The following is a 17,971-nucleotide window of genomic DNA, read 5'->3' as shown; positions in this document are numbered from 1 at the left end:
CAGACAGGCTGCCTATTCTGGATTCATTCATGACCACACACACATTAAGTCTTCACACATTCTCCGAGGCGTGGAGTGTACATTCAATCTGCCACCCAAACACCCACACGCACACACTCGCAGACACGTGCAACCACACGCACGGCACGTACGCAGCACTCGCTGTGTGAGCCACAACCGTGTCCTGTGGACATGTCAGTGCCTGTTGGCTATTAATGGGCGATCACCATGGTAACCAGTGTCATGTCACGAGTAGCAGGTCACCTGGAAGTCTGCCATTTCTTTTTTCATTCCCTCACACAGGACTGGAAAAGGGAGGACACAGAAGGAGGAGGATAATGTAGGTAAAATAGATAAGAGGAAAGTTCTGAAGTACAGTAGAAGCTGAAAGAAAAGCCTGTTCATGGATCTCGAGGGTAAAATTATGATGAATAAAACATGAAAAAACACTTTTTACTCTGAAGACTTTTTATGACCGAACCATCAATTCTTGAACTTTGACGCTGTACAGCTACATTCAATAGACCAAACACAAAAGCCACTGAGCACAGTGATGACTCTACTGATGTGATTTTAGAGGGAATCTAGGTACTTTAAAACACTCTTGACTCATCAGGAAGGCTCCGTCCACAAAGTTCCCACCATCCATATCATCCTTTATGTAGCTGAAATACTTCAGTGCACTTGATGTTGATTTGTGTTCTGCAGCAACATCTTCCTTTTTGGACTTGTCCTCTTATTCCTCACTCATTTCAGGTTTTGGTTAAGTCAGTTTGCTTTACTTGACATTGCATGGTACCATAATATCAACTGAAACAGTATATTGTGCAGACCTAGTGCTAACTGACATAAGACAAGATATACTTTATTGATCTTTCAACGGGGAAATTCAAATGTAAAGAAGCACAACATAATATATATTAAATACAATAGAAAAATAAAAAGATACAAAATATAAAAAAATTGTTGAAGTGACTAAAAATGACAAAAAAAATTTAATAAAAATAAATAAAGTATCAAGAGTGCAGTGGGTGACATTGATCAGTGTGCAAGTGAGTGATATTGACAGATGCAAAAGTCATTGTAACACGATCATACAGACACACACACACACACATCATACCAATCATCTGCGTTCACAGATGCAGCCTATAGATATTGGGGCAATCACAACCTGAAGCTTTTGCATAAACATCTCAGAATATATATGCAGTGTGTAAGGTAGTGAGTGAGTGAGTGGGCATTTGTGTGACTATAAAGGCTTTAAATTATTACGTAAATGTCTTTTTTTTCCGTATAGGACTTGATTTGCATTTGAATTCCTGTTAATATGCTTCCTTCTGTCTCCTCTTCCTTTCACCCTTCACTGCGTACATCTCTTCTAACTCTTCTCCGGTCTCTTCTACAGATTCCTCACCCTCCACCCCACTGCCCACAGACCCCACTGCATGTCCCCCTCCTCCCCCCACGTTGCCGTGGCCCATGGGAGTGGTTGGCGGAAATGGTGGAAGAGAGGCCGGGAAATACTGCTGCCTGTGTGGAGCCTGGTTCAACAACCCGCTGATGGCCCAGCAACACTACGAAGGCAAGAAACATCGCAGGAACGCGGCCAGGGCACGTCTGCTGGAGCAACTAGCAGGCAGCCTGGATGCCACAGAGAGCACAGGTCAGCCATTTATCCCCAGACCCACATAAGTGAAAGACAGGAGGGGTGTTAGGACTTTGTACAAGGAAAGATGATAAGGGCGAGATCACATTCAAGATCTGTGGCTGCGAGGGGATGTACATAAGCCTTTCACTGTGGTGTCACTTTCACAGATATTCTACTGAGGGGAGAGTTATTCATAGTTAAAATTAGCACAGTTACTTTCTGTTAAGTACAAAGTGTTCAGTTTAGTATCTTTTATTATTTCTGTGTAATAGTGGTTTTCCACACCTACACATTGATGTCTGAACATGCTACGAATAACCTTTGGTCAAACTCTTCGAACTCTTAGTAGCAAGATAAGAATGGTTTAGAATTTTATCTGCATATATATATATATATATATATATATTATTTTGTATTCATTTATTTATTTTTCAATTGCTGTTTGCTTTTAAAGTATATTTTTTATTCTATGTTTATAGAATAAAAAAGGACAGATATGATAAAGATAAAATCTATATTCTATATCTAGGCTGTTGTTGAAAATGCTGTTGGTTTCATCATTTTTTGTAATATGGGATTTTTGTCAGGTACATGATTCAACAAGGTCAAAAATACAAAGCATCTTACCTTTTTCACTGAATACAGATGAAGAACCATTTAGACACATAATATGTGCATTAGTCACTGTGTTTGATCGTTGTCCTTTACCTTTTCAAGACAACTGAGGTTAGCTGGGTTTTTTTTGTTTGTTTGTTTTGTTTTTTCTGTTTGTTTTATTTTTATATTTGTGCCATTTTTCCACTTGAGAAATAACCTAACAGTACAATATACTTTTTCTTGAATAACATGCAGGCATAGTCAGAGTCAATCCAAACTGGGAGTCTGGTGCTTTCCTTTAATTTTCTTTATGCCAGGTATAGACAGGTTAGCAACACAGATGCAGTATGTTTGCCATGTAGGCCAAATATAGAATCAAAGCAAAGCAATCAAATCAGAAGCAGGTATAGGATTTAACCGTACAAATATGCATGTGACACTGGATAATTACTGCAGTGATTAATATGTCTTAGGTGCAAAAAGTTCTTTAACCTTTGTTGATGCTGTGAGTAGCTTCTCATTGCTAGAGAGCAAAAAGACAGGACTGTGTTTCAGTGGGAAAAGGTCACATGGTCTGATGAGTGATGAGGCGGAAGAGGTGACTACCCATCATGCCTAGTGCCTACAATAAAAGCCTGTGGGGGTAGCATTGCGATCTGGGGTTGACAGTTGATCAGGTCTATGTTCAGCAATGTTACATTCCCTTAAAATGACAGAAATAAATGTTGTGACATTGCATAAGCTTACTGAAACAATGCCACAACAAATGCATGATGTAATCAAGGCTGAAGGCGGTGTGGGAAGGTGTTTTTGTTTTGTTTGTTGTTGTTTTTTTTTGTTTTTGTGACTAGGCTGTGTATACATATATATATATATATATATATATATATATATATATATATATATATATATATATATATATATATATTTATACACACACATACATACATACATACATAAATTAGACAGGCAGTTTTACAAAGTAATAGTATTGTTGTTTAAAGCAGTGATATTTTGCTTTTTTTTTTTTTTTAATAGAATTATGCATTTTAAAACATTTCCCTGTGGTCTACATAAACTGTAAATGCTCTGCTTGGATCTGAATTCTTCATTAATTAAACTCCACTGGTCCATCTTCAACCCTATTTCTGAGTAATGACACCAGAAAGGTCATTTTGAGCGCTGGCCCTTTAAATGCAACTGAGTCACTTCTCCCCCCACCCTCTCCAGGTTGTTGGTTGCGCTGCTCTTTCCCGTTCAGCCAACAACTGAACATTTTAGGTAACTGGCTCTAAGTTTGCACATATTTTCAGTACGGACTACAACCACTGCTGCTGACAAACAATTATCATGTATTCGGAAAGATGTTCATCAGAAGTCTTGACCTTATGTGTGCAAATGTTGTGACGTAACTAATTATAAAACATAACAAATTAAGCAGGAATTAAAACAGGTTGTAGAAATCCACTCGAGTTTTGCCAAAATGAATATAAAGATAGCTTTGCAGCACCTGGAGGGTTCAAATTCAAACTTTTTGAACTATTAGGGACCAAATACACAAACAAATGTGCCAAAGACTCATAAAAGTGGGTTTAGCAAAATATGACCCCTTTAAAATACATTTATGGCATAAGCACTATCTGCTGAAAATATGCTACCACATTGCATTATGGGTTATGTAGTTCCCAGTGTTAGGTTTGTATTTTGAGCTTCATCCATAATGAGTTAGAAGATCTCAGCCTTTCCTTGACTGCATCTGATTCCCCCAACTTTAAGGATTCCTATAAAAACCACTACAGTACAGTTCTGAGAGCAGTTTACTAAGCAACTAGTCTAAAGGGTATGTTTCTCTATGTGCTAGTAAAATGAAAGCACAGGCTCATCCATCATCCCATGCAAATATTTGTCTCTTCCTAATTAACTGTGTATCTCAGTCCAACTGAAATTCTGACACATCTTATTCATCATCTGTTTGCCACAGTCTAACCTTTCCACGTTGGCTATCTGGGGACAGAGCGTCCTCATATTACAGCATAGCTCTCACACTTGTTAGTGCTAGGATTGCGACGTGTAAACCTGTCAAAGTTAAAGACCTCTCTTGGCATAGAACCTAAAACAAAATGTGCATAAATCACAGGAATCAATCCGAAATTTAAGTAATTTAAGTACCGACCACCAACAGAATTTCCCATTGAATACAGTTCATGGGGGAAAGTGAGATTTCCACGGCAAACACTGGGTTTAATTAGTATTCAGTGTCTTCCTCTGCCCCTTTTATTCTTCTCCCTCTTCCCACACAAACACTTCCACGCATAAATATAGCAGAAAGAGGACACAGATTTACATGCTCTTACACACATTTCTGCCAGAGGGACATTGAATGAAATTATTAATAGTATTTGGCACTGGAAGTGATTTTCCTCCTCTGGTTCCAAAGAGTGGTATCATCTAACATCATCACAGAGCAGAATACATGAGGCTCCTCTACTGCACACATTCATACATGCAGACAAAACCACATACAAATCCTTTATAAACCAAAGCTGTGCAGTTCACTGTGTGCTCCAGGTGCCATGACACAAACCATCATCTCAAGAAGCCAATCATATTAAAAGCATGAGTCATGTTACCGCCTACATTGGCTCAGAGGCTTTAAGTGGTGTCATGTTGGATATCGTCCTCCATCCACACACTGTGACCCAGATCCCACAACCTCAGCTGTTTTTGGATAATTTAGCACAAAGTCTCAGCGTGACACTACACTACAGAAAACATTTGAAACTGTAAATATTTAATAATCATTCTTAAAAGAGATTGGAACTCTATGAAGAGCCTGCGAGATCGGCGTCTCGGGCAATGAACTGGTCTGTGATTTCAAAGAGAACTCGCTGCTGACGTGATCTATTATATGTGCCATCAATCAAGTGTTTGTTCCAGTGCCTTTAGTCTGTAACGCTTTGTTCATCACAGCGCGGCTTCGTTGTTGTTTGTTCCTCCGCAAGACACGTTTCCGCTGGTGCACGATTCTCACATCTGATTGGCTTTTATCACCACTTCAGGTGTGAAGTCACAGGTGTGCCGGGTGTAATCTCGAAGGGAGGGTCGAGCGGGAGACGGCAGCTGAGCCAAGAGAGGGAGGATGGAGGAGGGGAGGTGGGAATTCGGTCTCCTCCGAGCACAGATTCATCTCTGTCCTTTTGTCCTCCTTTTCTCTTTGCAGGACGGTTTCCTCTTTACATACTTTTTATCTATGCCTCCACCCCCCTTCCTGCTGTTGTACTCTATCTTATGCCTTTGTTTGTTGTCGTTTGCATTGTTTTGTGTGTAAGTGTGTTCGTGCAGACCACTAGGGGCTCCGATCTCTCGTCATGTCTCATCTGTCATCCTCATTAGCTCCCCACGAGGCACAGGTGAATTATTTACACACCAATATTCCCTCTCCATGGTTACAGCCTCCTCCTTACTGTATCATACGTCTGTTTCCTGTTGATAATGACCTTTACTCTTTTTGTCTGTTTTTTTTCCTTTTCGTGCTTTTACACACACACTCACAACTGAAACAAATCAAAAAGCCCCATGACATTTATATCGACACCGTTTCCCACTCTTGGATTTTTCTCGTGTAATTGCACAGACGGGCACAGGGGAGAGTGTCGTTATTTTCCACAGTGAGGTGCCAGACAAAACCCTTGGAGATGGATTACAGAGGTGCATGAGGGAGAAGCAGTGGGGGTGGCTCCTGACGAGGGATGGAGCCCGGCTGACTGGCCTGTGTCTTTACATAAATCACAACAGGGCCAGAAACCCCTTAAGACAGAGGCGGCGCATTGTGTCTCCCCTCCGGAGACTCGGTGGAGGATTAGAAGCAGTGAGATAAGTGTCGAGATTGGAGTGCATGTGTGTATGTGTGTGTGCGAGGACTCAAGAGAGGGTGAAGTAACGAAGCAGAGAAAATTGTGTGTAATTGATTATTGTGCCCGAGTCGAGAGACAGGACTGACCTCTTCTCCCGTGAGACGCCTCTCGGTGTGACACTGTCGCACCAGGGGCAGACACACAACTTTACATCCTGCCACACACATAAACAAGACGTACGACCGCTTCACAAAACCCAAGACTTTAGACCGCAGAACAAAATGTGTAGCAAACAAAATGTGTCATCAGAAGTGTGACGTTGGGAAAGTGTGGCCAGATGGTTTGTTAGATTTACAGGCTTTGTCAGATATTTCCTCATGTAAGTCCAGTCTAAATTCTGCAATTATCGGCACAGAAATATGAAGCACAGAGAAGCAGAAATAATAGATTTGTCCATTTTTGGTCAAGTATTAATCAGGGGATCCAGTAAGAGTCTGAGATCATCCTTAGCTATGTTTTTTACACAGTTGTAATTAGGGGTGTGTATTGGCAAGAATCTGGCGGTACGATACAAATCACAATACTAGGATCATGATACGATATATCACGATACTGTTAAAAAGGCAATTTTTTGTTTGTTTCTTTTTTTTAAATGATTATTTCCTTGAAGAATTGAATTACACCAGAAATATGCACAAATACTAAACACATTTTTATTTGATCAGAACAGGATCTAACGCTATATCACAAAATGTTCCTGTGGTAAAACTTATATTATGTTTTACAGACATTACAGTTTAAGATCCTGCTCACATGTTCATATTCTATTAGTGCATAACTAACATCATGACATTATTTTTGTGCAATCCCAAAAAAGGAACTAACATTATTTAATAAAACAGTGTTAAATAATAATAAATAAAAGATAAACAATAAAGAAAAACAAAAGAACTAAAATTAACCTCCACAATATCTGCATTTGAATAAATAACTAAAAATATCGATGCAGTACTTTTAATATTGATACAGTATTGTGAAATGAAATACTGCGATATATTGCAGAACTGATATTTTCTTACACCCCTAGTTGTAATGAGCATAATATACATTTCTGAGACTTTTTACTAAGACACAACAAAAAATAGAGGGGAATATTGTGCATACCATTAAAAACTCACAAAAATGTAAACTACATAACTTCTACAAGAAACAGTTAGTATTTAGTGTGATCCCCTCAATAAGAAACATGGGGTATGTGTCCAAAACACTAGATTAGTTCAGTAAATCCCATAATGTCTCACCGAAGAGTTCAAAACCTGTTCAGTACAAAGTAAAATCACACTAAATACTTAAGTCTGTTTTTTTTTAATGGTGATGTATATTTCAGTTGTGTCTTCTTACAGTCACTGATAATTTATTTGTACATTATAGTATATCATTGCACTCTTGCAGAAACAACAAAAAAACTTGTAGCTTTAAACTTATACAAAGTACTGTATATTTATTGGGGGAAAAAAAAACAATATATATAGCTTTGGTAACAGCTATTGCATTTGTAGTTTATTAATAAGAATAAATCTTCTGCCTATGGACTCTATAGTTTAGAAAATCTTATTAAATTTCATAATGTATGTCTAATATATAAATGTAATGGTTTAGCACCTCTACCATTTACCAGTTTTATATTTCAGAAAGATACTGGGGATAGATTAACATGACATAAAACAAGAGGAGACATTGTTCTTACAAAGAAGAAAACATCCTTTGACCAGACAACATTTACAATCATAGCCTTTGAGTTCTGTCATACACTTATACAATAAATATACGATACAATGGCTCTTATCAGTTAAAACACAACTACAGGGTGTCCCATAAGTCTCCATACATAGGAAGAATAAACGTTTCTTGACATAAACCATTTTTATTTATATAATATGCTCTATATGACTGCCATTTTGTCAGGAACACATTTCAATGCGTGTCCTCCACTGCTGAAGAACTATAAAGAAGAAATATAAAGACATACATGTTAGAACCATATATGTATGGAATGTATTATGTCTCCTATGTATGGAGACTTATGGGACACCCTGTAGATCTGTCATCATACCTCGTCATCGTCTGGTCTTATGTGTTTGTGTAGTCTTCGCATGTATGGTACATGATTAGATTGTACTTTGCATAGCCTGTCTGTATCAATCCTTAGTAGTATTAGTATTAGTATTATAATATTAGTATATAATACCCGTTACCATTGTCCTTGCATGGTGCTTGTCTTACCAGTATCGGGCATCGGCTCCGATACTCAGTGTGTGTACTCGTATTCGTACTCGTAAAAGTAATCCAATACAAATGCACCGATACCACTTCCAGCCGCGTGACATTCACAGTACAGTGCAGCAGGTACGCGGCGGTGGAATAATGTGTGGGGAGTGTGAAGAGTGTGGAGTTCTTTCAAAATAAATGACGGTGATAAAAGTAATGCTGACTGCAAGTAACGTTACAGACACAGACAGATACGGACGCAGCGTTCTGTCCGTCCTCTGTGTACATTCCATCCATTTTCCAGGTGCTCGCGGATGCGTACCCAGACAGAGAATACCACTGAGAACCGTGGAGGTAGAGGATCTGTTCAAAGAGCGACTGTGTGAGTTAAAGAAAAACTACTGACAGATTTATGACAACTACCCAGGGCTGAGCCGGGGGTATGGAACGGTGCAGACCACCGCCAGCAGAAGTGAAAACAAAACTTATCACTCATTTCTCTTTTTTCTACCTGCTGAAGCTAAGCTTTTAAACCTTACCAGCGAAAACGCTGTGATATTAGCATCACATTAGTGTTACCTCTGTCGTCTCCATGTTTGTTATTACTGACTTTCTTCTTCTCAAAAAACTTTACTCTTCTTCGTGGTATTTGTCCAGTAAAATTAATTCAGAGCGGCGCCCCCTGGTGGATTAATTGAGAAACGCTCATTCTAACACATTAAATGTCAGTAGCAGCACATTGTTACAGTCAAACTAATGACAACAACAATAAAGCACATTTACAAAAGGAACTAAGAACTGGAATGGGATTATTAAGTACTCGTACTCTATTTCAGCAAGTACTCATATGTAAGTACTCATACTCATACTTGTTCATGAGCTTAGTGTTTATCACTCATGTTTATTTGTGCACAAGTTTATCAATAATAAGCAAGATCTTCCGGACACTTTTCATAACTTTTTTAGTTTTTCATCCAATTTACATTTATACTCAACTAGACATAGTGACAATCTTCATTTACCCTTCTGTCGAACATCTGGTCATCAATTTAATATTTTATTTAGAGGTCCTAAATTGTGGAACAATCTAGACATGTCTCTAAAGTCTATATTGTCATTTACATCTTTCAAAAACTCACTGAAAAAACATCTCCTGTCCTGACTTTTTCAGTGTTTTCTATATTGTTAATTGTTGTTTTATTATTGTTTTCTTATGTTTGTACATTCTATTTCTTATTTATAGTAGTTGATGGGAGTGGAACTCCGTACAAGCCCTTTGGGCTTCGTTCCCTCCCTGCGATGTTTTTATTGTGCTAAATGAATGAATACAAATACAAATACTCGTACTTGGTCTGGAAAAAAGTGGTATCGGTGCATCCCTAAAATTTACTGCACTATATTGAGCTGTGCTGTATAAATTTGCTTTATTGTTTAAACTTTTGCCTGGTCCATGCCTGATTCCCATTAAAAACATGTCTGTGTAATGCTATTTTGCATTCATCCTCTGCATTGCCTTGCTTTGCATGCTGCTGATAGGATTTAACAGGTTCTGTTTGCTTTCTCTGATGTTGTTTTGTTGTTTGACCGGCTAACTTAGCATGTGTCCAAGGGGCAAAAGCTGAAAATGTGCCATTTTGCTAACACTGGCACATTCACAGTATTGTTGATGTATGTGCACTGTTAACAACAACAACACCAACACAAGATAAACCATTTTTATACACTCCTCATAGATGTATTAAAAGGTTCAAGTGAGGAAAAAGAGTAAAAACATAAAGTGCTCATATAGTTCATAGATTCTTCAAAAGTTCGCTTCTAGTGTATGTTTTTTCGGCCAAAAACAGATGGTCTGTCCAATTACTGCCATATTCACTGCAAAGCTAATTAGTCCCTCTATAAGTTCTTCACAGTTTGTTGTTGGTAAAATTCCACTTGGATTCAGTCTAACTCTCACCCGATGCTCAACCCTTCTCTGCTATGGTATTTGTGATATACTCCACAGAGACTTACTGTCAAATATTCGCTGCCGACTGTTGGTTTTGATTGCATCTCAATGGACCACTTTTTTCTGGATCGAATTAATTTTTAATATAGGAAAACACATGGTAAACTAATGGTGTACCGCAGCACAAATACTCTTGGGTGGTAAAATCTCTAGAAATGTATTATCTTGCTTCAGTGATGGATAAAATTACAATGAATAGCTTATACTTAGATTGATCCCAAAGGAAGGACGTGCAAATCAGTGAAACCCTGCTGTCTTTAATGTATCCATATAGAACTTAATCCTTCATTTTTTTTTTCCCTGTTGTGTCTCAATGCTACCAAACTATTTACCCACACAGATTTCACAATTACCTGTGCTGACCGCTACACGAAATACCTCGGAGACTCACAAATAAAAGAGGCGGACAGAGCTTGGCAGAGCATCCTAATGGGACAAGCCATGAATATCACACATCACACTCCAAATGGGTCATTAATGCGACTCAGGCTAGGGTTTTATATTTTACAGCCTGAAAATGTTGGATTTCTATGCAAGGAAGCTAATCGCTCTGAATTTCTGTATGCACAGAATGTAGCTTCTTACTTTTCTGACAGGCGTTTAGGTGTCTCCGTACCACATATCCCAGTGATCCCAGTAGGCTGTGTACATTTAAATGACAGCTCCACACCCACTGGTTTAGCTCAAGTCACCAGCTCTTTTCTCGCTCCCTGGCATATCTCCTTGTGTAATTAACAAGGCTTAGAACACCCTCACAAATACTGCTCGTGCTCACAAAAACCCACATTCACAACCCTACGCTGCACGCTGTCACTCGTGTCAGGCGCACACTTTTTCTGCATGTAATTAACATGGATTAGGGCACAGCATGGTCGTATGCCAGAACTGGTTTATTAACCAAAACACGGAGGCTGTGCTTGGGTCCATGTGTGCATTTTAGTGCGTGTTCCTACGACACACAAACACATATTCTGGAACGGCCACAAAATGCAGCATATTGTGCATCAGCGCTACTCGGCCAGGCGGTGGGGAGGTGACATCAATCAGCCTAAAAGCAGGGAAGCTGCCTTTTGTGTGTGCGCACATACACACATGCGCAAAAAATGCTCTTATCCTGTACACAAGAATAGACTTCTTTGTGTAATCCTTGCTGCAGTATAGAATTACGTGGAAGACAAAGACTTATCGCTCTTTTACAAATTATCTCTCCTCCAATTAATGGGCTTTTCATTAGGAAGAAGCAGAAGTAATGACATTTTGGCAGAAGAGGAAACACTTACACTATCTTTTTTCTCGTTAACATGCACAGATTCAGTTATTAGCTTCTAATAGATGCAAAATATCAACATTTGAGCCAAGACGGTGCTTACTTCAGGCTACTAATTCAGTCATGGCTTTCTTGTAAATGACTGCTTGTCCTTAATCACCCCTGAAACAGGCAGAGCGCCTCCGAGACAACAGGGAGTGGATATGTCACATTATGCAGTTCTAGCCCAGACTAAATGACCTCCCACCACTCCTAACTGTATTACAACTTCATCTCCCAACATACTTCACCAATTACCGTCGAAGAAGGTCAAAAGGTGATGAAAGACACAGACAACTCATAAATCTCAAGGACAGTAATGACAACTGAGAAAAGGGCACCCACACACATGCGAGCACCCCTTGTTTTAGTGAATCCGACACACATGCACACTGTACTATACATTCACTGCCAAAAAAAAATGTAAAAAACACACACACACACAAGGATGGAAGAACAAGGACAGGCCAGGGGGAAAAAAAAAAAGGCTCCGAGCAATTAATATTTGACTGTTTGGTTGCACATCCCTGAAGTGTCAAGGTTGCTCATCTCCAATCTGAGTAAAATTCTGCAGTGACAGCTCTGCAGTGTGCAAAATGTGAGAAAACAAAAATAGCACATGATTGCATCTATGAGGGAGAACGCGCTTTCAATTATGTCATAGCTCTGATTGCCCTATCCCATCCACATAAAGTGCACTTTCCGCCGACATAAAAGAGAAAGTATTGTAAAATCCAGTTCAGCCATGCCATTTTTTCACGTTCTTTTGGGGGTGGTGATACAAACATCTCTCTCGTGGTCACATAAAAGTGTGTTGTTTTTTTTTTCCATCTCTGCCGCTGTGTGACAAATCATTATCTTTCCGACGTCTCCATCTTTTTACTCTCATCTTGTTTTCTTCAGATATTTCCCCTTTTCTGCTTGCTCCGTCTACCTACCCTCCCTCACCAACCCATCCCCCCCCTTTCCCGTCTCTCTTCACCCCACTCTGTCAGTATCTCCATCCTCATCTATCTATTTTTGGGTGTTCATCTCGACCACCTGCAAACCCTCTAATTAGTTCACATCTGTGTCTGTGCCGTACCATCTAAAGCCTGCATTCACCAATACAATACAACTGTGCAGCACACACAGCAATACACACAGTTATACAATTACACACACAACTGCACTGTTCTTTTCTTATCCTTTATGTCCTAAATTCTTCTCATTCTGTTCAAGCCTAAGCATCGAAACGCACACATACATTTATACCAGCACATGAGAAAGAAAAAGGGAGTGGGCTAGAGATCTAAAAAGGCAACCAGCTTTCTGCTAATGATCGGTCTAATCAAATCTTTTTCCAGATGCACTCCAATTAGGGAAATTACCCAGCACTGTGGAGTGTAAAAATACAGTCAGTTATTGGGTGTCACTTCAAGTCTTTATGGTGGTTCTTCTTGGCCTCGCTGCTATCGCTGCTGATGATGCACATGACGATGATGGCTTTTTTTGGGGGGTGTTTTATGATCTGTGTCGTTATAGTAACTGATGTTCTGTTGTGTTTGTATGTCTCCAGGGCTCCGCAGTAGTTACTCCTGCAGCGTTTGTAGCGTGGTCCTCAACTCCATCGAACAGTACCATGCACACCTCCAGGGCTCCAAGCACCAGAACAAGTGAGTACAACAACCCAGCACTTTGGGCGGATCGAAGACTAAGTACTCAATCAATGAAAGCATGTTGTGGTTGGTCAAGGACGTCGCATGGACAGCTTTGCAATCCATTAAAACTTGACAAAGCTTTTCCTAATGCATACAATATCAGACTTTATGAAGGTCAACCTAGTCTATCCCACAGGAGTGGTTAACTATCTCTGCTTGTATTACACGTTGCGGGCAATGTTGCAAATCACCGAGCCAGACAGCTGTGTGGTAGTGGTGAATGTAATGAAGTATCCTGGGTTATAGTACTGGCAGCCAAGAAAATTCCTGTCTAGAGCAGTTATAAAACACACACACACACACATTTCAACACATAAAAACCATCAATTTACAGTCAGGAGAATTTGACTCCAGTTAAATCATTGGTGTCAAACTCCACATATAGCCCAATATGATCTCAAGTGGATCAGACCCATAAAATAATAACATAATAACCTATAAATAATGTCAACTCCTTAATGTGAAGAAGTATAATTACATTCGGTAAAACGATCCTTTAAAAAAAAAAAAAGTGAATATGAATAACCTGGAATTTCTTTCTAATATTATACGTTAGCCTTTTATTTATACATGTTCTTCACAACTTACAGATCACAGTGCATCTACAAATGCATAAAACATTTAATAACAGGTGTAATATTGTTAAATTTGCACTTCTCTGAAACATTTCAGGTTGTTCATGGTTGTTCAATTTAATTTATTCCCTTTTTTGTTGAAAATTTTCACGTGATTTGACTTTTTTTACACTAAAACAAAGAGAAACATTTAGAGTTATCATTTTTTTAATAGGCTATTGTGATAACCCATTTTACAGGTCAAACCCACTTGAGATCAAATTAAGCTGCATGTGGCCCCTTAACTAAAATGAGTTTGACTCCCATGACTGTTAATTTCTTTCAGTGTAATTTTTCCATTTCACAAATTCATCCCATGGGCTGGATTGGACCCTTTGGTGGATGGGTTTTGTTTATATTTGACACACCTGCATTAAATGAATGTGAATTCTTCTAAATTACTGTAATTCATAACTTTGCTGTAGAATTGAGACTACATTAGAGAAATTTACCTGGGCATGATATACCAGTCTAAAGTTTGGACACACTTTCTCATTTAAATGAGATGAGATGGACTGCAGATTGCCAACAATTGCTCAGCATCCCTGGGAACTCCTTCAAGATTTTTGGAACACATTTCAGGTGACTACCTCATGAAGCTCATTGAGAGAATGCCAAGAATGTGCAAAGCAGTAATAAAAGCAAAATGTGGCTATTTTGAAGAATCTAAAATATAAAACATGCTTTGAGTTATGTCACACTTTTTTTAACTGCATAATTCCATATGTGTTCATTCATAGTTTTGATGCCTTCAGTGAGAATCTACAATGTAAATAGTCATGAAAATAAAGAAAAAACAGGTGAGTCCAAACTTTTGACTGGTAGTGTACAACTCAAGGTTCAAGGTATCTTTATTATCGTTGTGGGGTGTGGATAATACAACCAAAAACAGCAACCAAACAACAATGGTGCAACAACAAATACCAATACAAGCTAGTAGTAATAGAAGTAAATGACTCTGAACCTGCTCATTGTACATCATGGTAAACTGTTTCAGCAACAAGTAAAATTCATACGTTAGGGGGTGGCGGAGATCAACCAGGATTAATCGGGTATTCTTCAAAGACCTGGTTCTGTACAGGTCATGTAGACTGTCTACAGATGTATCAGCAATGTTACCTTCACAATGACCTGCAAGTGATTTTTTTGTTAAATAAAAAGTACACAACAACAGATTCAATGAAACAAGAATAAAACATTTGCATAAACAGTATCAACATTAACCCTTTATAGGGCAGTCATAAAAATACTCTGAAATTCAAAATGTCAACCTTAGTGTGTTATTGCAGGACATAACAAGACTATTAGTTTTGTGAGAGTTTTCTGTTACTTTTTTTGCTGCTATGTAGAAAATCAAGGTTAATGAAGTTACCATATTTGGTTCCTTAGTGGCCAAAAATCCAAATCCAAGAAGTATATATTACAAAAAAATACAATAAAAACACATGTAAGGTGAAAAGAACATGACTTTTAGAACATTAGACCAACATAAGTGCTGAACCAGACCCCTGTCCACATCCACATTATCCCTTTGAACATCATTCCTTACATTAGTACCATTACTTCATGGTACCTAACAAAGCAGTTACACTCATTGTTCATGCAGAGGTGGACCTTACAGACCCTGTAGACCACATAGGACCTGAGATTGTTCCCCCACTGTCCTCACTGGAACCGGTGCTGTCACTGTCTTGTAATGTGTGTGGAAATTACCAAAAATAGTCAAGTTAAACTGCAATGTTTGTGGTAAAAATGCATGCGTCAGTGTAGTTTCTTCTTCTTGGAATTCCCCCTTGTGGGACTTATAAAGGCATATCTTATCTTATCTTACACACAGCATCAACTTGGAGTTCGAAGCAATCACAGTGCCCCAATATCCTGATCCACCAGTTCAACAGTCTTATCATAACGGGGGAAAAGGCCAGCTGAATTTTCCAAAAATAAGTACACATTGCACCAGTTAGGGAAGTCACTCTCTATTGGACCATGTTCAGAGTCGTCACTACTAAGGAGGGACACAATAATACAATTGTTCATGAATTTTGTAATGAAGCGCCTGTCATTATGGCTTCGGTAATCACTGGTATATAAAACATAAAAGAGGGAAAAGGGAAGAGAATGCAGCACTGCGGGGATACGAGGAGAGAAGAATATCCAATAAAAGCCCATTCACCTTCACCCACTGTGACTGTTGTACATCGTGACACTTGACTCCCCAGATCCATGCTAATGTTAAGTGGCTTGTCTCTTTTCGACGGCTGCTCAATAACTCATTTGAAGAGTTTGCTTTCCAGGACTGACTGATGGATTGTATTGTGTTGGGAGCTCAGATACACTAATCTCTCAGATTATACTTGAATGCTTCCACTTTGGATAAAGTTGTGCAGAGCCATTCATGATACTAACCATTTGTGAATGGTTAACGAATCTGTATCGATTCTGGCTGAGTACAGCAGCCATTGTCTCTACTGCGAAAAGCCAATCCTTGTCCTGTCTCCTTCACATGATCCTGTTTTTATTCATTGTGAAAGGAGAGGAAGAGGTTATTCACAGAGTGGTTTAAGGTCGATATGTGAGAGTGAGAGTGTTGATATTCATCACTTAAAATCGATGTAAAAAGCCAAAAATGGGTCGTGATAGACTTTGGCTACTGTTAATATACCTTTTGTGTTTGGTAGTCAGGTGCTGTGAATATCTGTGTGGTTCCCTAGTTTCCTTGATAACGTGACAGTAGTGTTTTTGCTGTGAATTCAAAGACCTAAACAGCTGCCGGCCAAAAGCATCTACTGATTTAAAATGTACAATAACTCTTGACCCACTAAGCTTATCAATACATTTAGATAAATCAGGTAAAATGCAGTTTCTCAACTTTTCAGCAGCATCATCTGTGTCTTATTCAGACGTTCAGGAGCTCCACAGTGAACATGGAAACACCCACATTTTCTGCGACATGAATTCACCAATAAAACCCATATAGTTTGACAAATGACTGGGGTTGTACAGTCACGGAAAAAATTATTAGACCGTCAAAAGTCATCAGTGGTTATGCAATCAAGTACTAACTTCTGTGTGTATCATGTGACTAAAACAGACAGAAAAGAAAACATGGAATGGCTAAAAGCACTGTTTTTGGCAGTACAATGCCATAGACATTGATATAAGAACTGAAGTGATTTTTGTTATTATCAAGAAAACATGGAAAATGGATAGATATCAGCTCTGAAGTTAAACTCTTATGAGCTACTTTTGTTGTTATCATTATATTTGTCCAACTAAATGTACCTTTAGTTGTATCAGGCATTAAAATGAACAAGAAATTGAAGAAAACAAGGGGTGGTCTAATATTTTCTTCCGCAACTGTAGATGCTTGCTTTTATGTCCAGTACATATCAGAACATGAAATATAGGAGAATAACTGATTTTCACTGAAAAATACTAAATGCGGAAGATAATATTATAATACATGTGGATAAATCATGAAGGGAAGGTTACATGTAGAGGAAAAATTAATTTGGAAGTCACCACCAAAATGCACAGTTGCCCATAAAATTGGAATTAAATATTTTTTACATTTTCTCATTAAATTATTGTGACAAATTTATCATTTATTCTTGTTAGATAAAATGTAACTGGGACTCAGTATGTAATCATTGTAAACTGTCAAAGGCGATTACTGATGAGGAATGTGAAGAGGAATGTGTCTGAAAACAAAATAAGTTCAACTTTATAAGCAATAATGGATCTATTCTATTCTATTCTATTCTATTCTATTCTATTCTATTCTATTCTATTCTATTCTATTCTATTCTAAATTCAATTCTAATTAACTTTTATAACCATATAAGAAAACATCCAGCAGACTGAAGTAGCATATGTATGGAACACAGTGTTATTTCCTACACTATGTGACTTTGAGGACTTTCTTATTTGTATTTACACTCAGATCTCTGCCACTGTGAGGGCAAAATGTATCTGC

The 17,971-nt window shown here is 38.5% G+C and overlaps 1 protein-coding gene across 1 annotated transcript in view; it reads left to right on the top strand.

Moving 5' to 3' along the window:
- The window catches only part of LOC115434423 (zinc finger matrin-type protein 4), a 114,526-nt gene that overhangs the window by 68,508 nt on the left and 28,047 nt on the right, over positions 1-17,971 (top strand). Inside the window, exons 5-6 of the mRNA XM_030156365.1 lie at positions 1,409-1,666; positions 13,240-13,336. Coding sequence (XP_030012225.1) covers positions 1,409-1,666; positions 13,240-13,336 — 355 coding nt within the window. The remainder of the gene's footprint in view (positions 1-1,408; positions 1,667-13,239; positions 13,337-17,971) is intronic.

This window comes from Sphaeramia orbicularis, chromosome 15 (assembly GCF_902148855.1).
Source record: "Sphaeramia orbicularis chromosome 15, fSphaOr1.1, whole genome shotgun sequence".
Taxonomy (NCBI): Eukaryota; Metazoa; Chordata; class Actinopteri; order Kurtiformes; family Apogonidae; genus Sphaeramia; species Sphaeramia orbicularis.
The sequence above is the reverse complement of the archived record's forward strand: the minus strand, read 5'-3'. Positions and strand labels throughout refer to the sequence as shown.